Source organism: Crocodylus siamensis, chromosome 10 (assembly GCF_052110815.1).
Source record: "Crocodylus siamensis isolate JL-2025a chromosome 10, ASM5211081v1, whole genome shotgun sequence".
NCBI classification, from domain to species: domain Eukaryota; kingdom Metazoa; phylum Chordata; order Crocodylia; family Crocodylidae; genus Crocodylus; species Crocodylus siamensis.
Genome location: NC_143404.1, coordinates 15951938 through 15977019, shown reverse-complemented (window position 1 = coordinate 15977019; position 25082 = coordinate 15951938). Strand labels below are relative to the sequence as shown.

At 42.9% G+C, this 25082-nt stretch overlaps 1 protein-coding gene across 4 annotated transcripts in view; it reads right to left on the bottom strand.

Annotated features, from left to right (window-relative positions):
* The window catches only part of STK32A (serine/threonine kinase 32A), a 73656-nt gene that overhangs the window by 15818 nt on the left and 32756 nt on the right, over positions 1–25082 (bottom strand). For all 4 annotated transcript variants that reach the window (XM_090065331.1, XM_090065329.1, XM_090065333.1 and 1 more), the window contains 3 exons: positions 20384–20421; positions 7444–7533; positions 2470–2567 (listed from right to left, as the gene is read on the bottom strand). In XM_090065331.1, the coding sequence (XP_089921457.1) occupies positions 2470–2567; positions 7444–7533; positions 20384–20421 (226 nt within the window). The remainder of the gene's footprint in view (positions 1–2469; positions 2568–7443; positions 7534–20383; positions 20422–25082) is intronic.

Sequence of the window (25082 nt, the reverse complement as noted above, 5' to 3'; positions counted from 1 at the left end):
AAAACTTTGTCATTTCTTGCCTTAATTCAGATGAAAATTGCAGGGATGGTATCCCTTTCTGAGGGCATGAAGCCTCCCATGTTTCAAAGAGATAGGTGTAGAGGTTTCTGGGAAACTGCACCTCAAACTGTTCGAAACGAAACTCGTGACAGTTGCCGGCAGTGCCAGCCTCCTCTCCTCCGGCACGCAGATCTGGAGGCCCGCACTCCCAGGAGAGCTGCTGGGCTGTGCTGGACTCCTCCCAGGGGTGCGGGATCTGAGCATGGGATGAGAGGAGGCTGCCACTGCCGCCTGCAACCATCGCTGGGTGCATCCTGACCCCGGTGCCGAGAAGATTGCTGCCCCAGCGAAACTGAAACAAAACTAAAGGCTTTGAAACAACTTTGAAATGAAATGCGGGCACTCAAAATGTTTTGAAAGTTCTGAAATGTTTTGAGTTGAGAAGCCCAGCTTACCTGGCTTCAGTGCTGGTACCAGGTGGTGGCTTCAGTGCTGGTACCAGGTGGCAGCGGCAGCTTCCTCTCATCCAGCGCACAAATCAGGGGCCCCCACCCCCAGGAGGCCTGCAGGGCTGTGCCAGACTCACTCAGTTGTGCCGGACCAGGTGGCAGCGGCAGCCTCCTGTCATCTGGCGCACAGATCTGGGGGCCCACACCCCCAGGAGGAGTCCAGCACAGCCCCGCAGCCCTCCCAAGGGTGCTGGCCCCTGGATCTGTGCACCAGATGATGACAGGAGGCTGCTGCTGCCACCTGGTACCAGCACTGAAGCCACCACCTGGTACCAGCACTGAAGCCACCACCTGGTACCAGCACTGAAGCCAGGTAAGCTGGGCTTCTCAACTCAAAGCATTTCAGAACTTTCAAAACATTTCGAGTGCCCTCATTTCATTTCAAAGCTGTTTCAAAGCCTTTAGTTTTGTTTCAATTTCGCTGTTTTGAGCTCGAAACCCGTTGAAACAGCTTCGAAATGAAACACCCAGCAAAATTTGGCACAGCCCTAGCTTGTAATTCCCAGATTTTTGCAATTTCTCAACACTAAGAGGCTGTTTAAGAAAATATGTGAGCACAGACGCACCACAGTGTATTACGCTGACTACCTGTCAAGAGGTGAAAAGCAAACCTTCCTTTAAATTTATTACACGTCATAGTTACCACTAGCAGTATTTTGCTGTGCCATGATATATGGGTATACTCTAATATTTCCTATATCTAGGCTTGGAAATAACATAGTGAAATCAAAAGCTGTGGAACAGTACATGACAGTAATAGTAAATAATAGCAATGCAATCTGTTTTATTTTCTAACAATAAAATAGGCATATATACTTTAAGATAGAAGTTAGATTTACAAAAGCAACTGGATGCACAGCTTCAGAAAGGGTACTTAGCCCTTCCAACAATATTTTAATGTGTACCAAGTTGGTCAACCAGAACTTTGCGATTCTTAAGATCACTTGAAAAAATTGGTATCTATATGTGTGGATTAAAATACATTCTCTCTCACAAGGGTTCTGTGAGGAATGAGTAGTTAAAGCATATGCAGGGCATGTCTACACAGGACGCTTAATGCACAATAGCCTAATAACACCGTGCTGTAGCGTGCCAGGCAAAAACCGTGCTAATATGCTACTGCACAGTAGTATTAGGCTATTGCGCAGTAAATGTCACTAAAAAACCATGCATTGGTGCTACTGCGCAGTAACTGTAGTTACCTTGCATTTACTTAGTACTCGATTAAGCAAGTACTTAATTAAATGCGCAGTAACTATTCTACAATAACAAACATGTAGACATACCTACAGTAACCTAAAAAGTGATATCTACTATAAATCTTATTGGTTTAAAAAAATTAATCTCACAAGTTTTCAGGTAATCTTTTTGCTTGGAAGAATGGTGTTTATTTTAATTCACTTTTGTCCACCCATTTTATAAACCTTTTAAAAGGAGCTATCCAAGAATCAATCCAAGAAGCACTAAATTTTGCAACTGAGTTACTGTCAAAGTATCAGACATGACAGGGCATGAATTGTGTTTTATTAATAATTCACACACAGTAGTTTAGCTATGCTCAACCTACAGGGTCTTATTACAATGGGGAAATGATTTTTAAATCTTTTTCTTTGCATGTTCTGAGCTCAGAGTAAATTATATTACAGTCCCTGGTTTAGGAATTCTTATTCATCAATTAGGCTCAGTTTCCAGTGCCCAGCTATATTAACTGACAGGTCCTCAGACATGCTGAGAACCTGTTGTGCTGAATTACTCTGTGCTGCAATAGTTTATTTTCAAAATCATATGGATCTGTCATCAAAACCTGGATGGATATTTGATTTCTGCTGTCCGCATTATTATAATAAACTTTTAATTTTAGAATGACACTGAGTTCTTCCATCCCTGTTATAAAGCATGTACACTTTCACCACGGCATTGTTAGAGACGAAGAACATGAATACAGCTGTACTGCACTGACCCGGCCTCTAAGTAGTTCATATGCAGTAACTCCTAATGACCACCAGTCCACAGCAAAGGTGTAGCCGATAGATTTTGTTGAGTTAAACATCTCAGGAGCTGTAAAATACAGAGAAATAGTTTATTTCAGTCTCACACGGAAATTACTGTTTTCAGAAGTCTTTAAAGCTTTCATCCTAGGAATGAAAGACATTGTAATCTAACGACTGCTACATCACTCCAACGCTACCATTCCAGTCAAATGCATTTAGTATATATTTAATGTGTTCCTTCCCCCTTGCTTTGTCTTTCTCTTAATTATTCCTGTTTTTTTTTTTTAACAAGATGATAGTAACAAGCTGGCTAAGCTTCCCATCACCCACATACTGCTGAGAGGGATGGAGAATCAGAAGTCCTCCATTCTCTTCTCAGATCTACCACTGATTTGCTGACTGACCCTTGAGAAACCTGCCTCAGTTTCATTCTCTGAACAAGGGACAGTAACATTTAACTGCTGCAAAACAGGGACAGGGGCCTAAGGAAAGTGCTCATGTGCAAAATGTTTTGAGATCATAAAGTATGTAAGGCCCCTGCTACACATTACATATGTTACACAATTAACTGGCTAACCATGCAATAAATTTAAACCAGCCACACCTCCAAAGTAATTATCACACAATAAAAAAAGCCAACCAACTATGAAGCTGGTGCTTGAAAACATGCAAAAACTCTATAGCTAGAACAAAGAGCAGTGGTTTCAAGTTGCAGCAAGGGAAGTTTAGGTTGGATATTGGGAAAAACTTTCTCACTAGGAGGGTGGTGAAGCACTGGAACGTGTTAGCTGGAAAGATGGTGGAATCTCCATCCTTGGAGGTTTTTAGATCCCAGCTTGACAAAGCCCTGGCTGGAAAGATCTAGTCAGTGATAGTCCTGCTTTGAGCAGGGGGTTGGACTAGATGACATCCTGAGGTCCCTTCCAACCCTCATTTTCTATGATTCCATAGCTGGTGTCTATCCAGCTTTAATGCGAATGTGTAGCAGGGCCCATTGCTAATGCTTGTAATTAAACAGGGGTTATTACTTGATACTAATTCCCATCAGTCACTAAAACGCTGCTTTTCAGTATGGACCCAGCAGCTGACAAGGATCATAGCAAGTCAGTGGGACAAATATTTTTATGGACACCAAGGACTGAGCACAGATTAGTATTTGGGTCCTGCCATCTCAGGAGAGCAGTGGTTATAATTAGGATCAGTGTGAAGCCTCCTCCTCTCAGATATGTCAGGCTTTGCTTTTCCTATCTTTTAAATGAGACAATTCATAGCTTCATTACATTGAAAGCTTGGTATGAGACTTAATTCATAACTGTATGTAGAGTCTTGAATGAAAAGCATACTGTAGGAACAGGGATCATTACATAAATGCCCAGTGCATAAAAACTGTTCATTAAAAGTTACCAAGTGGTTGCTGCCTTTCCTAAAAATATGAAGAACATTGAAATGCATTGACTTGAACTAATTTCCTGTATTACATAAGGCTGATCACAAGCTCAAAGGTCTTCCTGAGCTTAGCAGCCCAGAGGATTAGCATTTAGGAGCTAGCACTTTTTAAAGTTATTTGGCAAAGTAATTGTTAGGTTAGGGATGAAAAAATAATTAGCATGGTTAGGGATGGCATTTTCTACAGCCAATGGCACACAAGACAGTGATGTGGCTATAGCGCCATATCAAGTAACCAGGTACCTGCTTGCAGCTGGGTAGATGGGACCCACACCTCTGCAGACACTGTGAACACCCTGTCAACACACCCCATGTTCCCAGAACGGGGGTTGAGAAGTCGCTCTTTTTTAGGTTCTTACACACCCCGCAACTCATACAGTCATAGCTGAGCTCCCCGTAATCTTTAAGATATTTTCCTCAGAATAATTTCTGAAGTGGCCAGTGATGTTATCCTCCTCACAGGTGGAGAACTGATGAACTAAGCAACTAAATGATTTGCCCCAGGTGACATATGGTGCCTGAGCACAGAACCGAAACCTGGTCTACTGAACCATTTTATCCCTTAGGAAACTTCCCCATTCTCAAAACTAAGGTGGATTTGGGTGGGTTTTTTAAGTGGATTGATTTCCCCCCTTACACCATTTTCCCTTCATCTATATTTAAAACTCCTTTAAGTGTGAGGATACCTAAAAGAAACCCAAGCCTCAGAAAGTAAATCCTGTGCGGCATAAGCACAGATGGGATTCTGGCTGTTTCCTGGAAGCAAGAAGTGACTTGATGTGAGCACTAATGTGATAGCCATCCCTTCACTGGGGCAGGTTGCCAGGCAAAGACAAGCTGATCTTCAGCTAAGATTGCTGTGAAGATTAAGGAAAAAGGCCAGTGACTTCATGTGGGGTGGTCATGACTGTCATTAATGGACATGACATGGAGATGACTGTCATTAATGAAGTGGGGTGGGAAGCTGAAGGTGGGACCAGCTATTTCTATAGTTTTCTTTTTAAACTATAGGGTTGAATCAGGTTAAAAAACAAACCAGCTGTGTTACTCTGACAAAAAATAAGATTCCCGATGAAGACGGATATAATTGTGAAATAGCATCTGTAGGAGAAACCCTGGTTAATCACCAGTTCATGCAGCTTTATAAAACCACACTACTATATATAAAGTCTTGTTCCTTGTGCTGTCCACACTGAAATGCTCTGAACGCTTTCATCCTGCCTGTTACTGTTAGCCAGATTTAAGGTCTTTTGTAAGTGAACCCATCACTTTTTTCTATCGTTAAATTAGGAACCTCTCAATTTTCTCAACCTCAGTGTTGGGAATCTTCCTCTCTGATCCATTCCCTCTGCGCTCCTGATCTGATTTTTTTCTTGCTTACACAGGTTTTACCTTGCTGTAGCTCCACTGCCTTTGCCAGTGAGGGAGACAACAAGATGGGCTTCTTTTTTTCCTTGTGCATAACTAGTTATTTTAATGATTTGACTATTAAGGGAGCATAACTAACAGTTTTCTGCATTAGTGTCCAGAGAAAAAAGAGGAAACAAAATCAATAGATGGACCATATCCAGCACCGAGAGCAGCAGGCAAGCAAGCTCTGTTTGAAAAGGACTGTGCATTTTTCTCCATACATACAAATGCAGCAATGCGCCCACGTGAGGGCAAAGCAGCTTCGGAGGTAACAGGGGTTGCCCTTGTACTAAGAGCTGGATTACCCTTCCACACTAAGAAAACACATACAATGCTCTCTGTGTCACTGGGGTGAGGCAAAGCATTTCAAAGCCAAAAAGTTAGTCATTTCGGAAACAGCATTCAGAGGAAGCAAGAAAGAGCATTTGTGCTCCAAAGATGGTTCAGCGACGCCCCATATCCCAATCAGTAGCAAGATTTCTTTCTGCCTCTCCTACCATTTAAATACTGAGTCTGGCTTGACTTCACCAAGTCTGGCTTAACCACAGAGTCCTCCCCTCACTGTTACTGTATCAATGTCCAGGGCATGAGGAACACAACTCTGATCCTTCAACTTCAAAAACACAGGGCTCTGCTTGAACCGAAGAAGCTCCTGTGGTTGGGGGGTAGCAGCTCATCCATTCTCTTTTTTGAGTCTTTAACACAACGGGCACCAGCCCATCGGTGGCATTACCTTGTAGGACACATTTACACAACAACTGGATTTTTCTTGAACCAATAAAAGAAGAAATAACGGTTGTCCCTTTCCTTTTTGTTACTATAGCAACCAGCCCTGTTACTTGCTCAGTGGGAACCCAGAGACTTGTACCACCTTTTCCTAACAAGAACATTACACTCAATACACAGAAGTGCAGAAGGTCAGTGCACAAATGTACCATGCACTGAGGAATGGACGCATCCTGCTGGTCCTCATTTCCCTTTTGATCCTTTACAAACTCTCTCCCTTGTGCACCTGATTCCCAGATGACAGGCCAGCTGATTGCTTGATAGGTGGTGACAAGCCCATTGACAGCCAGAAGGCAAAGATGAGGGTCTTCCGTGTGAGATTGAAACCCAGTTCGCATCAATTTACTGCTCTCTTTTATGTACGCAGAGCATGTTTTCACCTGAAATAACATCTATACAGCAGCATGTAGCTAAAGTGGCTTTATTCTTCCCTTTTCATTTCATCCCTGGAGCAGAATGGAGTTCAGGGCAGAGGACGCTGCATTAGTGGTCAAACACACAGCTGGAGCCCGTTCTTTCCTGTAAAGCTCATTGCTAGGAATTCAGTTATTCCTAATTCACGCCAGCATCGAACGATAATATGGACCCTGGGCCCATCTTTTCCCCGGCATTCAGTGTGATCTCTACTTGTAAATCTTCAAGACGAATTCTCATTTCCACTTACAACTGGTCTAAACCCAGAGTAATAAAACGGAGTTCAAAGGAGGCTTAGACCTTCATGGGGGCATGCAGGTACTCATCCGCAACTCCCAGCAAATACTTGCAGGCTTGGGCCATTACTTTGATTTAACTGAGAAACAGCCCTTAGTGCCCCAGCTAATCCACTTATAACTTGGGGTAATATAGTACAGCATCTGAGTCCTGAAATATTGTAAAGCCTGACTAATCTACATACAATGCTTTGAGAGCCTAAAAAGAATTTAATGATTTTATTTTACAACCAACTGATACAAGAAAACTGAATGAAGACGCACGAAAACTGAACAGACTGTACAAAACTGATGTTAGTACTTGTGCTAGGCTCTTCCTTTGTGTAAAGCATTAGTTTTACTTCTAAACCAGTGAGAAACTATTTCAGTGACATGAGGGGGAAAAATCTTAGAAATCAAGATTTCCTGCTTTTTTTTTCATTCCCATCCACTCATTTAAAACTGCAACACGTTTTTCCTACTTAAAAAGAACAAAAGGAACTCAAACTTTCCGAAAGGATTTTGCTTCAGTCCCTGCCCAGTCTTTGGTTCAAGGATGGGTATTAACAAAGAATAGCTACTTATGTAGCCTCGACCTTTCTAAATTCTTACCCATATATGGCTTGGTGCCAGCAATCGTTGTGACCTGCGTTTCTTTAGTCAGCATTGTGGCAATATTGAAATCTGTGATGTGCACGTGTCCTGAAAGAAAAAAAAGTTTGAACAAATAAATGACTCATCTCTTTCCAGGAAAATGTTCACACTTTGAAAAATAATCATCATCCAGAATTAACATGGAAGTAAAAGCAGCAACACCCTTTTTACAAAAAAGGATTTCCTGAAAAATTCCGCTTTGGGAAAGGAGCAGAATGTTTTTGACTTGTAGGCTACGGCACGGTCTCATGAGTTCACATGCCTCTCTGCAGGTAAAAAAGGAATTGAATACTTTCTGAGGCAAGAAGCTGTCACTTGGATTTTCCCCACAGGAAAATAAAAATTTCCTATGAAAAACCTTCCACTATCCCAAAATGTATTTGAGCAATGAACAATGACCACCTAGCCTGGTGAAAATCCTGCCCATTTGTGATCTCATGCATTTAATAATTTGCACTCTGTTTCAGGAGAACATTTTTAGATCGACATCAAACATTTTTGTTCAGATGAAAATCATTCTGTTGGAAAATGTTCAAGCAGCTCTACTATCTGTCTTGCTTTGCGTTCTAGTGCTGCTGGTAGTTTAAGTCCAGACCTAACCTACGTTCATCAGTGATATGAAGGTGAAGAGGAGAAAAATACTTTTATAGAAAATATGTACATTATCTTAGCATTTCTTTTAGCAAGGAATTCAAAGCGCATAAGAAAACAAAATACTATTCTGCTGGTAAAAATATAAGGCTTAACTCTCCAGCCCAAAATGAACAGCACATGTTGCAGACTGGAAAACAAAGCACAGACAGTCTTTTTGTTCTGCGCTTAGCACTGCAGGGCTTTGGGTCCGTGAATGGGGCTCTTAAATGATATACACTTTATACTATCCAGGAATCCAAGCAATGGCTAATTTCCTAAATGGCACCAATTTATTGCCTTTTCAGGAAGACATAATATGGGAGGTCAAGTAGAAGAGGCTTAGGCTAAGACCTTAAAGGAGGAAAATATTACAATTTCCACCTAAACAGCATAAGTGATGCAGAGAAGTTCAGGCTTTCTGGTCTCCTAGCAGTAGTTTTATCTTGATGCATGCCATGAAACACCTCCCCAAAGGAATATAAAGAACGTCAATGGAATATTAGTCAGTTGAACATGCGACATAAAAGACAATGATGGAAAGAGACAGAAAAAGGCATTCAGGAGGTAAGAACATAAGAGAAAAAATGGCTATGCTGGTAATGGACAAAAGCTGGAGGAAATATTGATTCAACAAGAGAGAATTTACATCCAAATGTTCAAATCCAAAGCCCTGCTTTTAAATTTGTATCTTATAGCATAACTGTCATTACTAAGACCATGGTAATAGTGTAATAGATGGCTGAATTATTATATTCTTATTAAATCTCAAGAAATAAGGCTAATTAAAATACTGTTTAAATACCACAATCATCCCATTCAAATGAATCAGGATTTTTCCTGGAAGTATTCATTTAAGAGTGACGGCCCATAGAGAAGGAGAACAAATGCATGGCCATTCCAAATGAGCCCAGTGCCTCTAAAACTTTGCAAGGCAGGGGGTGCACCAGGCTATGTTATTTATAATTGGGGAAAACTGCAAACACCAAGTGGAGCCAATCAATTTAATAGCCAGACTATGGCACTGGATTACCATGTGTTCTGCTATAGGCTACTTGCTGAAACCACTCAAAAATTAAAGCCAGTGCAGAATGCAAAATCAGCTATGCTGAGTTGAAACAAACCCCCTCTGATCCCAAAGGGAAGAAATCCTGGGCCTGCCTTGTACTGGGATGGGAAATCGCTTTGGACTATACAAGCCAAGGAGCTGTGGTCAAATTCTGGGTAGGTATTAGCCCATAGAAACCAAATGAGTGGCAAGACTAGTTCATTCAGCCCCATCACTACTGCTGAGAATGCCAGGAAGAAATGGTGACTGAGACAGCCTGCCTTGTAGGCAGAATTTCAACGGGAAGTGTGTTTTAATGTGATATTTTTCCAATGTTTAGTAATCAAAGTAAATATAGCACCTGAACACCCACCAATTTATAGAAGAGTTTTTATCTTGGTACGTATGCATATGGATAGCTCCGACAAATGGGAGAACTGACCCCGTATGACGCATATATTCCTCTTGATTATTTCACCCTTCCACTCTCCCTTTGGCCATTCCAGTTGAAAGACAATTTGATTGAAGGTATGTATTCTTTATACATTTCATATGCTCTGTTGCCATGTTATATTAGGGTTGGTCACTGTGGCTTCCAAATAAAGTGATCTGCTACAGCAAATACCACCCACTTAAAGAAGACAACCAAGAGGTGCTGTGTTATCAAGAAAGAACTTAATCCTGTCCTAGCCAGATCTTGTTACAGGGAAGCTGTCTCTACCTATCCTAGTGACCTTCAATTGCCAAGGCCAGAAAGATGACTTTTTTCCCAGGTGTTCAGCACATCCCAGGACAGAACATTTATTCTAGGTAGAAAGTTCCACAATTCTCAGATATGTTCATGTTCAAGCAACAAACAACGTTCTACCTGAGCTAATATCTTCCTCTTTTGTAATATCATGCATTTAATACTACTCCCCAAGTTGTTTCTAGAAAGACATAAGATCTGCCCCAAATATTTTTGCTTAGATGAAATCTTAGCAACAAAATTAGGGAGTTGGACATGATGTGTTTACTAATTCTTGTGAAATCCATTTGTGGGGCAGGGAGTGGGAAACATCAGTACACAGTATTTTCATTAGGGCTACACAGAGAGAAAATGGAAATATGTGTCTTCCCAAAAGGTAAAGGTAGCTTCAAACAAGATTGTAGGAACTCAGGACTGGCAGACAGAGAGCACAGGGACCGGTGGGATAGGGAGCTGGATTACCGATGTCTCCTATGGGATTATAAACTAGGCAATTCTTCCTGACCCTCAAAAGTAAGGGCAAGAATGAAACTCTATGAGTTATTCCTAGGCAGAGATGAGTGCAGGGGCTGTCTATAATGAGGCCAGCAACACCTGGCCCAAAGAGAGCTGTATACATAATTTTTTAGTACATTGACAGGTTAGAAATATGATCCTGAGTATACTTGCTCCATAACCTGAACACTGATGAATGGTAATTTTCTGTGTTGATCCGATTCTCATTTCTTAACGTTCTAAGCCTGACAACATTGGCTTTAAGATAGGATCAGTTTCTCCAACTAGAGAGATGCAAAGTTGGTTGAATACATTTTTGGATAACTTGATAACAATTGGGGCCAGTGGAACCATATAAATACAGCTGTGTAACACCCTTGTGCCCCAAAGGTGGTCTTCTATGGCAGTTTACACAGATCCTTAGAGTCCTCCTGTAGTATACAAGAGAGTGCATAGGCACCTCAGCTGGCTATACTTGGGCAGACCACCTTGCAGACTGGTGTCGATGGCCAACACAAGGCAGTGAAATTCATTCTGTGCCCAATCCTCAAATACATAGAGCCCAATCTTGCAAAGCAGTCAGCACTTAGAGAGTGTCCCCACTTCATGGTGAGTTCATGCATCTCCCTGTAAGGCGATAAGTACTCTCAGCCCCTGTAAACTTCAATGGGGGTTGAGCATGCTTAGCACTCAGCAGGATTACACTCTCAAGAGCTGCGTGCTTCAGACCAAGGCTCTGGGTATGGACTGTGTTCTGCAGATGCATTACCTCTTTTCTGCTAGATGAAAAAAAAACTTTTATCGTTTCTCCTTTCTTCAGCAAAGATATTAAATCACCAAAACAAGATGGCTTATGAAAGTTGAATCTCATAGTTTACACATCCCTAGGAATTCCCAGCTGTTTTTATTTAATATGTTAAAATAAGGCCACCCTCTTTTGATGAAAAAGAACAAAACCTCCAGTAATTAGCTACTGTTTTGTGGCTGGACAATGACAAAGAGTTTAAGTGCATCTCCACAATGCTAGCTAAAAATTTCTTGCAAAGCCAAAGCACATTTTGCTCATCACAAGTATTTTGTAATATACCTGGCTAAATTCAAGAACAAAAGCAGGGCCTTGATGACTGTCACGGATGGCCCCGCGAGCGGCCGTGAGCTCGCGAGCGCCCCCTTGCCGTGCCAATTAGGGTGGTCTGACACCCTCTACTCGCCCGCCACGTCTTTGCTGTTGAGGTTCAGAATGGGAGGCTGCCTACTTACACCTAACGGCACCTTGATGGTATCACCTCCGCTCCAAAGTGGGGGTACTCTCACCCCAGCCTTATGGGCAAATGCGTGCCTCCAAAACCTCCCCTTTAGCACGCCCCAAGCCTCGCAGCTGTCCCGGGGGACGTTGTCTGGTCCCCTGCCCCTCTGGTGCTCTCCCTCTGGCACCCTGGGCTCGTCACCCACCTGGTGCCCCTGGGCCAGGCTCTCACCCACCGGCCTATTTCTGACGCCCTTGGGTCTCTCTTGCTCCTCTCACCCCTCTCAGGGTCTCCGCTGCGCCCTCTGCGCTTGCGGCCCCACTCAGGGTCTCTGCCGCGTCCTCCGCGCTTGCGGATTTCCCGTGTTTGGGGCTCAGGTGGCCGTAGCCGTGCCTGGCCCCCTTGACCCTTTCCTGGGTCGTTTCTGTTCTGCGCCCTCTCCGGGCCTCGCCCTCTCTGGGCCTGTACCGCGCTGCGCCCTCTCCGGGCCTCGCCCTCTCTGGGGCCTGTACCGCGCTCTCCGCGCTGCGCCCTCTCCGGGCCTCGCCCTCTCTGGGGCCTGTACCGCGCTCTCCGCGCTGCGCCCTCTCCGGGCCTCGCCCTCTCTGGGGCCTGTACCGCGCTCTCCGCGCTGCGCCCTCTCCGGGCCTCGCCCTCTCTGGGGCCTGTACCGCGCTCTCCGCGCTGCGCCCTCTCCGGGCCTCGCCCTCTCTGGGGCCTGTACCGCGCTCTCCGCGCTACGCCCTCTCCGGGCCTCGCCCTCTCTGGGGCCTGTACCGCGCTCTCCGCGCTGCGCCCTCTCCGGGCCTCGCCCTCTCTGGGGCCTGTACCGCGCTCTCCGCGCTGCGCGCCTCCCGCGCTTGGGGCTCAGGTGGCCGTAGCCGTGCCTGGCCCCCTTGACCCTTTCTTGGGTCTTTTGCCCCACTGGGCAAAGTGCCGCCCTTCCGGGCCGGGGTCCAACCCCGTGCTCCGTGCCACTCCGGCACAAACCGTTGTGCCCCCCTGGCACTGTGCCCCTACTGGGCACCCGGAGCCCCCAAACTGCTAGGGAGCCCCGCTGAGGCCTCCTCGCTCCCCTACAGCCTCACCCGGTCCTCCGGTTAACTATAACTCAAGCCAAGCCCGAACGGCTGTAACAAAACCAACAAAGAGCCTACCCGCTCGTAAAGCCAACTCTCAGCCCCTCTCGGGCTCCCAGCCCTACCTCTTATCAGGGTGCTCTTGTCCCTAGCATCATCGCAACCGGTCAGTAAGGTAAGGCTGCAACCCCCGACTCTGGCCGCTCAGCTCAGCCACAGAGCTCCTGCTCCTGTGGCATCCAGAAGGGTACTGCTAGCTAGGCTTCGGCCTAGCTGTTTATAAGGGCCTGGCCCTGCCCCCTCCTGGCCACATGACCTGCCTGGTTGCCCTAGCAACCCCCATCTGTATTGCTCCAGGGTGTTTCAGCAGCCCTATTCCTCCTGCTAGTAGCAGACACCCTGGTGCCCTGTTACACCTCTCCTCTTCCTGGGGCATCTCCTTAGGAGCGGGGCGCGGGAGTGCCCCGCGACAATGACATTCAAAGGTCATGTAATAAGTTTATCCCCTATCTAGCCAACTTAAATCACAGTACATAAGAACGTATATAAAATACAGACACACGTATGGACAGAAGAACATAAAAAACAAATCAGAGTTTCACCACAGACTTGAAGAGCAGAATCACTACCACGCCTTAAATGGACAACATTATGCTATCTTACCTCACCATAATGACTGATTAGACAGTAAACTCCCATGCAGCAGGGTTTTGTTCACTTCTTTTTGGTTTTCGGGGAGGTCTTGGGGGGGTTGGGATAGAGGGGGTCTGAGTAGAATGGATAGCACTATAACCCCTAAGTAGCAGTATAGCCCCAGAAAATATTAAAATATTATTCCAGAAAATATCTTAGAATAAATGTCCTGGGATCAGAGCTTATTGGTTAACTCATTTGGCGCCATTAGGAGCTGACAGTTTTTAAGTTATTTGGCTAAGTAATTTTCTAGCATTTCTACAACTGTACTTTCTACCGACAGTCTGCCTGGTTTGAAGCTGGAAAGTGTCTATGCTGATTGCTATAAATGCATCTCTGCTAACAGCTTTATTAAGACCAGATTGCTGTTTAGTGATCATTTGGGCTAGGGTCAGAAATTACACATAAACTAGCATGAGTGATCAGAAACAGGTTCAAATCAGCACGAGAACAAAAGTTCAGTGCACATAAACTGCTTTCAATGGCTAAAACCAGTTCAAGATAAATTTGGATGTAGTATCAGACTTAACTGATTTAGGTTAAATTGGTTTATTGAATTTTGTCCTAAGTCTCCTCCAAATTCAAGTTAACTCACAGTCCCCCAGCATCCCAGGATGCTTTGCACCTTCTCCACAAACCCCCTCCTCGCAGGCTGGGTAAACTAGCCTTGGCTCAAGCTGTCTGCTCCAGCCGAGCAGGGAAGCATGCTCCAGGCACCTGGGCCATTGGAGGCATGTGGTTGCATTTCCAGAATCAAGGGTGAATGTCTGTTCACTTGTTTATCGGTTCAATCTATGAAGTTTCGACTAACCTGAGCAGATTGAATCAACTCAGGCTTGGGCTTTTTGACTGTCTGTACGTAGCCTTGGTTGGGGTAATCCTGCCTGAGGCAGTAACTTCTGAATGTTGTGAGGTTTCAAGTCCCTCTTGAGAGAAAAAAAGAAAACTCAAGGAACATTTGTCCCTCTAATCTGCTATCTGTATTGCCAGAAAACATGACTGAGCTGTCAGAGCTCATCTATCAGCCTCCGACTGATTGAGAGACAGTACATGTGTTACCCTTTCTACTTTGATAGCCTTACAAAAACAGGCAGGCCACAGTCCCCTGCACACTTGACTCTCAACAAAAAACCACAGCACCAAATCCTTGGAAAGCACTTGAAGGAAGACGCTGAGTACAGCCAAGACAAATGCATGGTCCTTTTCCCATCCTTTGTCAGCTTTCATTTTCTCTCTAACTCTCATCTCCTCTTTGAAGGAAATTACATTAATAAATATGAATGATAGAGGTTATTGTTATTAGTCTTTCATATTCAAAGCAAGAACCCTTGCTCCTGTGGATGCATCATTTATTTTACATAATGGTATGTAACATTTATTTTACATAATGCACATAATTGTGCACAATTTACACAAATCATAACTTTTCTAGAAACTTTTATCTACTGAAAAATGTGGACTGATCAGGGGAGAAATCAACTCGGAAGCGGGGTTCTGTGAGGCAAAGATGTCCCCTCTGTAACACTTGACATAACAATTCTGTCAAATGATGTCAATAAATTGTCTGCAGGAAAACATGTAACACAACTTGTCAGAAGCTGCATGCAGTTAGGTAAAATAGCAATGGTTATGCTAGGAGAACTAGAATAGAGCAGAAAAGACATCACCTGCAGGGAGGCAGGAGTGAGAGGTTACAGTGTGCCCAACATTTTCAAAACAATTCAGAATCTACAAATGAGGGCAGGTCCTCAAAAAAGTGTAGCAAGTTGGGTGCTGAACTCTTTCAAAGAACTTGGCCGGCAGACCTCGTGAAGATCTAGGCCTCAGCTCTTCTGAAAATGACCTTTAAATAAGAGTGGCCGGTGAAAGAATGTAGCTTGCAACTATTAAACCTGTGCCGCATGTTAAAGCAAAGAACTTCACCTTTCAGTCAAATGTAACCACCCCATTATTACATAACAGTCCCTTTGCCCCTCCAATGCTTCTTTCACCCACAACATTTTAAGACAAAAAACCACTTTGATTAATGAAACCTCACAAAACTCCTTTGCTTTAACTATTACCATTATTGTGGAGAATTTGAAGTCAGAGACACCTAAGGTTAAGGACACTTACAATGCCCAGATTTAAATAACAAGTCGAACCAGAACCAGAAACCAGGAGGCTTGACAGCTAGTCCCATGCACTAACCACAACGCTCTCTACCAGTGTCAACTCTGATTGAGAAATAAATGTATTGGGCTGAATTCTACCCTTGGCTTGCATGCACGCTGGTTGAAGCCACGGTCAGTTGTACACGATTCCAAGACCAAGGAACCTCATGAGTACAAGGCAAAGGTTTTAAGAACTTAAACCTAATAATTCTAGCTAGTCTTCACAATTGCTAGCGTAGTTCACATTACAGATAAAACCGAGAGTGATGTAACCAAGAAATATTCTTATCGCCCGCACTAGGATCTACTTGGTTGTATACATATATGAACAGTATCGGTGATGGGACGGGATGAACAATAACTGCCATAAAAAAACAAAAGAAATACATGTAAACAGAGGCCATCACCACTGTCTCAGTTTGTTAGTGTAGTGAACTGAACAAATCTTTTTAAATGATTATCATGACTCCTGTGAAAGTACATTAATTGCATTCTGTCATTCTCAGATGAGCCTGTGGTGTCATTGATCCAAAAGCAACATGCTTGTAATTAAAAATGAAAGCATCTCATGCTTGGAATGATCATTTAAGGATGTCCAAGTACTGCAGGATTTTTTTTTTATGCCCAAATTTTCCAACTCCCTTGAAGTCTAGTTGTTTCAGTGGAAGCAGAATCAGACCTGATTTATTAAACAGGGAGAAATGTCTCCCCTATGCAAATAGCCTGTGCCATTTATGCCCCACTTAAGTCCTTATCTAGAATTATTTTGTGGAGTAACATTGTAGTGCTATTTCCATATAGGCTTGATTGGAAAGATCTGCAAAGAAAAGCACGATAAACAAGGATGACGTGATACTCACAGGCTACCCAGAACTTCCTTGACCTAGTCAATGAGAGATATCGATGACAATTGCTTTGCTTGCTAACATGAACACTAATCTCTTCTGGTACAAGCACATGGGGATGTTTGAGTGAAGTCACAGAAACACATTGCACAGCTGTAAAATTTGGCCAAAGGCTGAACTTGGCTGATTGGATGCCCCAAGCTAGACAGATGGCAAGCAAAGTGTAAGGAAATGCATTTAGGGCCAGAGTCTGAGGCTGGGAACCAAATACCTTTAAGAATCTAGCCCACAGGCTTTATTCAAGAGCCTACAACAATAAAAAAATCAACATGAAAAAAGACAAAGCTTTCTTGGACTGCCTCCGGATAGGTTTTTTCACGAATCTGGCAAAAAAAAATGACATGGAACAGGCATCTGCAGCTCCATCCCAAAGGGAAGCAGACATTGAAAAACAAACATAATCTACCAGCCTAAATATAGCTACAGATGCTGCAAAAATAATTGCTCAGGGGAAAAGAAAAATTTGAACTGTAGGTAAAAAGCTTTCTACACGCATGAATGGAATTACACACCTTAGCTACCGTGAAGGAAGACCCGCAGGGAGAGGAAGAGAGCATAGAAAAGTCACCGCCAGAAGGACACTGAAGTCAAGGGCACATCTGCAGAAAATAACTCTGAAGCCAACAAGTCATCACCTTAAATCAGCTGAAACCTCAGACTGAATTAGAGAGCCTGGTCAAAACACTACTCTCCACTGCAGAGACACTGAGGACAGCTAAAAGTTTCTGTAAAGTGGGTAGAAAAAAATCCCAAATTCAAGCACTGTTTGCCTCTGAGAAGTCTTCAGCCCAGGTTAGGCCCTAAGCTTGGGTGCTCAAACCTCCCTTTAAATTAACCATGGAAGATTGAAACCTGAAGTGTGGTAAAGTTCCCTAATTTCATTAAAGGACATGGAAGTCTAGCACCTTGCTCAGGCAGAGAAGGAAACCCCAGTGATTGGTCTGCATACAACTGAGAAAAATATAAAAACTGCTTAGACCCTATCATCATCCCAAATGGCACTTAGGGCATATCTATACTTCATGCTTCACTGCAGCACTCCCTAATGCAGTATTGAGGCAATGGAATATCAAAGTATCCCATCACTCTTGCAAGAGAGGATAACAATATTAGCTCATGAGAAATGGACTTCACCACCTGTGTGCAATCTAGCAAGAAAATGGACTAAAGGAATCCTTCTCTTGGCAGTAGTAAGTCGCAGACTAAAGGAAATGGATCAAATATCCTGACGATGTCACCAGCAGTCTCAAATTCATGGGAAAAATACCATATTAATTATTCATAGATGCTTAAACCAGAAGAAACCATTAGATTATCTATGGCCAGCGTTACACAGGAGGTCAGGCTAGAATCTCACCTACACACCCCTGTATTGAGCCCCAAATCTTGCATTTGGCTAAAGCACGTCTTTCTCTGAAGGGCAGCCCTCGGAAGACAAGCATAATAAAATCCCTCAGGAGTTTGTGCCAATGCTGAATCATCTTCTTGTTAATTTTTTTTTGCCTTATTTCTACTTTGAGTATATCTTGCTTTAACTTCTAGCCATTTATTCTTGTTATGTCTTTCTCTGCTAGCTCAAAGAGCTTCTTAGTACACAAGGAATTGAATTAAATCTTTCTGCATATATCAATTCATTTTAATGATATTTAATCTAGTTGGTTAAAAGGTTTCTTCTGAAACATTTCCACAATGAAAAATGGCTTTTTTGTTAAAGCAGAAACAGGAAATGCTCAGTATGGCCATTTTGGAGGAGGTGGGCAGAGCGGCAAAGGGAGGGAATATTTCTGAAGAAAATTCTTAACAACTAACAAAATTACAAATTTTTTTCCACTAAAATTGCTTGGTGCGGGGACTCGAACGGACTCTTATATCCATACTGGTGTGACCCTTCTAAAATGAGCATTAAAACGCAAGAAATAAATTCAATTGCATGAGCTGGTAAAATATTTCTCTCTCCCTAGGCTGAATTAGCTTGTCAGTCTGTCCGTAATGCTCTTGGAGCACTCTGATTGGTTACTAAAACAACCAATCAGAGTGCTCCAAGACCATTATGGACAGGAGGCGGCAGTGCCACAGTGAAGTGCCACCATGATTGTGGGGACAGAGGGGGGGGCTGCCCCTCCCCCTCCCATCAACCCTGCTCTCTGGAGGCAGCAGAGCGCCGCTGTGATGGTGGGGATGGAGCAGGGGGGAAAGGCCAGCTGGCCTCACCCCCCAGCTCTACTCCTCGGAGCCAGTGGTGGTGCGGGGTGCTGGCAGAGGGGTGAGACAGAGGGGACAGTGGGGCAAGCTTCCCCTTCCCCCCTCCCCTCTGCTCCTGGGAGGTGGCAGTGGCAGCAGTGCAGGGCGGGGGTTAGGGTTAGAGCTAGCAAGTTTCCCACTCTCCCTCCATCTTCCCCTTCCCTTCTCCTCATCATTCTTGATGGGCAATTTACTAGTCTTTGCAATAATGATCTAGTCAATCACTCAACCAAAACCAAATGCGCCTTGAAATGTTACTGTAAGTTAATACATATAAGTAATCTAGAAAATATTGTACTTATGTGGATGTGTGAACTAAGCCACATTCTTCTTGGGAACAAGTTCTGCTCAGTACAATAAAAGGCACCAAGCAACTCTGGAGCCAGGCACAGCTTCCTGAGGAATTTAAGCCATTCCTAGAATCCGCAGGTTGGACACTATGACCATTTGTGCCACCTGAGGAACTGGGGCAGGTGAGGACGGAAAGGGAGAGGAGAAAATCTGGCTTGCTGTATTATTTACATCCTTGGCAGAGAAGGAAGTCTACTGAGTAAGACAAGGGGAGATGTGCATTTTGCAAAGGAAGCCAGGAAAAGCTTTCCTGACAGTTCTTAAATAAATAATTACCCAGCACTTTGAAATTAGAGGTCATATGCAAAATAGGTATAGTGTGGGCTCAGGTGGTGCCAGGCAAACCTAGTTACAAATGAGAACAATAGCAATTCTCTAGGAGTTTCAGCCTCTGTACAAAAAATGATCAAACCGTCTAAAGTGATAATGACTTTCATATATCCCATGATCTCTGCAACAGCTTTTTTTCAATACAAGCAGCTTACTGCAATTGCTAATAAAGAGTTCTCACAAATGAGCCAGTTACATGGATTTGCAGCAGGTAATAAAGAGCATAAAGTACTTTTTTGACGTCTTAAAAGCTAATAAATACCAGATAAGCCTTTGTTGGGAGTTTTGTCAGAGTTAAAAAAAAAACTGCAGAGAGTAATGCAGGAATTCAGTTTGAGCCATGGCTGAGACAGAATCAAGTAACAACTCTAGTGATATCTGTATTACGCACATGCACACAATTAGATTAAAAGACATTAAGGCTGCTAAGTTTAGCACTTAAAAGTGAGAGGAAAGGGCAGAAATAAGATTTCCTGGTCAAAATTCATTCTGCTTGCTTGTATGCATTATCATGCAACTTTTCTGACATGATGTGGCATGAAAAAATTCAGCCCAAATGATTAGTCTAAGTTGTAAACAACTGAAAAGAAGGTCTCATAATAGAAAGCATCAGACAACATTAACTGCAGTCAGCAAAACCTGTGTATAATAATGACTTCCAGAGTAGTCACTGAATTACAGTCACTGGTGGCATTTAACGAAAGACTAGGTAAAATGGGACACTGATGCAGAAGACAGTCTGGTGTCAGTGCAACACTACAGGACTTGCACTGTGTTGTGCAGGATGGTGCTAAATTCAAGCAAAATTCAAAAGACAATTCCACTCTCGTATATCATTACAATCTGTGCTGCCCTGTCTACAATAGATGGGGCAGCACAAAAGACAATACAATTAAGACCACTCCTAGTTTAGTCATGTACCTTGTGCTCCCAGGTTCACAAACATTACCAAATTACCACAAAACCATTGGTACTTACCATGTTCATCCAGTAAAATGTTGTCAGGTTTGATGTCCCTAGAAAAAGACAAAGAGAGGAGAAAGGGATGTCAACAAAGACCGGTGATAAGCAGCAGAACTGCGGAAGCAAGACTTTTGTTATATTCGATGGCAAGTACAAACAAGCTCCTCAAGGCATTCTGCCTTGGAGACCTTCTGAGCATGGTCCTTCCATAATACTTCCTCTGGGATGTGTAATTTGGCTATAAATAAATGACGATAAACAAGGGAAGGAAAGATTATGATAACAGAGATATGACTCTTGGCTTTGGTTTGCCATGCCCTGAGCAAGTTAATACAACCAGGGTGCTGGAGGTTTAGATCAACTGTCTACCACTGTCTGCACCAGTACTGTTCTTGGTGGACACTCAACTGTTTTGACAGGATTTGGCCCCTGGCTGCCAATGCCCCTAAATTTCTATTTTTTGGAAAGTGACTAATGAACAAGGATCCTGGTTTCCTCTTTTTAAAAATTCAAAATTCTCTCATTAAAAAACACCTCCAATCCGTGTTTTTCTGTGATTAAAATGAAACGTTACTATATATGTGGGTATCAATTGAGCATAATGTTTTATTAATATATTTACCATTTGAAAGCAATTTGGAAAGCTACCAGTGCCTCAATCCTTACAATAAAATAAATTCTAAATACGTATATATTTTTATGTTTGATTTTGGGGTTTTTTATCATAGAAAACCAGACCTCTCCCCGCCCCCTTCACTCCCCAGGACACAGATCCAGCTGCAGGTGGTACTCCTCTCCCCCCCGCCTTTGTGGTGCTGAGCAGCCAGTGCCAGTGCCCCTCCCTCCCAAGCCACAGCCCCCCTGGCCCTGCCAGTGCCCCTCACTCCTGCCCCCAGGCCCCCATCCCTGCTGATGCCCCTTACTCTCAACCCACAGCCCCCATCCCCACTGGAGCCCCTCGCTCCTGACCCACAGCCCCTCACCCCACCAGCCAGAGCCCTGCTAATCACGGCTCCCAGCTCACAGGTGCAGACCCCACCTCTGACCTCAATTGGCAATGACCCTGAACTCTGTCATCTAGGTGCCACAATCAGTGCCTCAGCCCTCTAATTGCTTGGACACATCAAGGCATCCCAGGACCAGGTAGCTGTGGGAGCTCCTTAAACTCTTCATGGACCATGTAACCAATGAAGCAAGGAAACACAGGATGAGAAAGGAAATTTCATAACTGAACACAAACACCTTTCTCTTAAAAAAAGAAGTTAGAAAAATATCAATGGAAAATAGCAAACTCCTGAACTCCTTAAAGAAAGCAGAGTCCTCCCTGTCCCTACTTCAGTATAGAGAAGTATCCCCTTTTCTCTCTGGACAGGTGGACAAACAGCTCAACTGAAGTATTAGAGGTGTAAGGGAAACTTACAGTCCTATAGTAACTCCTAGACAGGTTTCTGTCAAAAGTCAATGGCCCAGCCGTAATAACCCCACTGTTTCAACAGAGGACAGCTGCTCAGTGCCTATAGCCCTTGATGTTCTGTAGAGTAACTTCCCCAGTCTATGTTAAGTGTATAATTCACAAAGATGACTTCCATTAAAAATAACACTCATAAGATGAAACAAAATCATACTTGCATATATACATGCTCGAAGCGTTGTATTAGGAACCATCCCCTAAGCACAGAAGAGAATCATGCTTGGGAATGAAGCAGAAAACTCACCACAGCTTTCAGCTATTATCCCTAATGCATCATCAAAGTCCTCATGCCCAGCATCAAAGAACCCATCTCAGACCATGCTTAGCCCAATGAAGGTGCTTTTATGCTGTTGGATAAAAAGCCTCCATCATGTAAAGTGCAAGGTTAGGAATGCTCTAAAGACAAAAAAGGGTTGTTTATATCTAACTATATTGATTGGCATAAAGAAGCCTTCCTCTGGATCAGTAAAGCCAAACACTAATCATATAAAACTCCAGTCAAACCATTCCAAACTGTCAGAGAATTTGTGTCTGAACTCAGTGTTATGGGACAAAATCTAAGAAAAAGATACATGTATCATAACAGTGGAAGGACATGTCATCTGGAATCAATTATACATGGCATCCCTCTTCACTGGTAAAATCTGCCCCTTAATGAGCAGCTTAAGTCTCTTTAGTCCTGAACTAAATTGTTCCTTTACAAAGGGGAATTTTCCCCATATGGAAAAGAACACGCTTAACCAGGAAGCCTGATTACTGACTCTTATTATACAGTAAATACAATCAACACACTTTCTACTTTTACCAACAACAGACAGAACAACAGAGGTGGCAGTGGCTTGCAGAGAAAGGATACAGAGGCAATGAAGCAGTCCATACAGTTTACAAAGTTTGAGGGTGGACCATGTTATCTTCATGATGCTAGCTGAATTACTGCTCTACCTATAAAAGTAGTTGGAATTGTTTCAGAGATTGAACTTTCCAGCTGTGTTACAGCTTCTTTTATAGCTCAGGAGTTTGGCTGTTTGTAAATTCCTTTATCAAGAGAAATAGCCAAAAGGGAACTTCCAGCCAAGTGGCATAAGCTTTCCAGCTGCAGGGAAACTGCTGGTAACTCTGTGGTACTATCTAAAATGGTGTCTATGAAGACTGTATACGAAAGGATATGAATAGGCTTTACGAAGTGCTCGTCACTCTTAAATTCCAATGTACATTTCTTAAAGTAGTGGTTTTATGTTTCTGTTTTCACATGTTATGAAGTCAATGAAATTCCGGTTCCTACAAAGTTCACACAAGCAATAAAATTACCATATCTGCAATGATGTTGAGCCTTTAGCCCCAAAACACTTTTCTTAATGCAGTGAACGTATACTCGTGAAATACACAGAGATCGCTTTTTCTGCCAATGCAATGAAGCCCTTTTTGGGATATAACTCTGGTGCTATTTAAGAATGCATAGAAAGATCCAGCTGAATCTGCAGAGGAAATCTAGGAAGGCACAAGGTAATTACCCATACTTAAGTTAGATTAAGGACTTTGTGATAAATAACCACAGCATCTTGAAAAGATCTTGAGAAATGGATGGCAATATTGGGTGAAATTCTCTGATGTCAACAAAACAAAACAGGTTAATCACAGAGTCAACACAGTTTTGACACCTGCTTTCCTGCCGCGTGTCTCAACCTTGTCCTCAGCAGATTGCCTACAGGAATGTGGCCAGACAAGTCCATAAACACATTGCTAAGACTACTGTGGTAGTTTCTATCATGCGAAAACCCGTTTTTGCAGAACGCCTCCCAGTTGAACACTAAATTTGCACATAAACTATGTTCAATTCTTGATTGAGATATGTTGAGACACCTTGCGTGGATTAGCTGATTCCAAAGAACGTCAATTTTGTAATAAATAAAGCATGGTTTCATGTTTTAGGGGGAATGCTGCACTCAATCACCATTTAAGTAGTTTGCCATTTGTATTTTCAGTCTTTCATTTATGTATTCTGCACCAGCTGTAACATAGGTACCTGGATGTTTATCTATCTTTTTTTTGGAAAGGGAAAAAGACAGTATAAATCTGCAAGCCATTCCAACCAGTTTCCTACCCTCTTACAACTATGGGTTGCTTGGAAAGAAAAGATCTCTCCATGTTCATGTTAGTTACCAACTTTGGATATATTACTGAATACATTTCACTTGTGGAAACAACACAAAATCTGAGATCTAGTAGAGATGCTAACTAGAGAAATACAACTTGAAAAAGGAAACATAAAACTGTGGAAAGAAAAAATTACAAAACAATCTGAGCAGAAGTCACAGAAATCCTTGACCCACCATAGGGAATCTAATGGAAGCCAAAATTTTGACAGAACAAAACTACTGAAGGTCACTTCTGTACAGTCGGTGCAGAAATATGATCTTTCATTTGCCATTGAAAAAAACACAGGCTGCTGTCACACGTAGATTTGCTTTCTTTAGAAAAAAAAAGCACAGAAGCGCCCCAGTAGAAGGGATTTTTATACATGATCTACTTCACCTTGTTTTAAAGCACAAATGCATTGCCTACAATGCATGCACTGAAATATGAGGAAGTAGCTATGTAACCAGTGAGGAAAGGGAACACTTCCCACTCTGGCAGAAAACATACATTTGATATGGTTTCTGTATGCACTTGAGTGACTTAACAAGACATTACCTGGCTTTAATAGGCTAATTACATCACTTCCCAGCACCTGCTACAAAACTGAGATGTGCACCTTGCAATTTAATACAGCATATGGAAATTGTGAAAAACACCAAGCAGGCACAGCAAAACTAACCCTTTCACTGCTTAGTGCCTTCCACCAGGCTCATGGCTCCAAAGAGAACAGTTTACACATGTAAGATTTAGCCCTTTTAAACATGCAATCTCTCCATATAAAAATAGAATTCACAGAGTCATTTGAGTCTGGAAAAAGAAAATGTGCATCATCATAATATAATTGTTTGCCCTTATATGGCATCTTTTCATCTAAGCAATTCAGAATGATTCACAAACCCCAATTCACTTAGTCCTGAAATACCCATGAGGATCAGGCCAGAGACATACAAATGTTCCTTCATCAGCTACTGGAATTCTACTTCTGAGCAGTGGCAGCAACTGGGTATTTTCTTTTAAACAGAGCACAGTGATGCTATATCACAGATTAAATCAAATACTCATATTGTCAAAATAGACATTAATTGCAAATGAAAGACGTTGACCCCA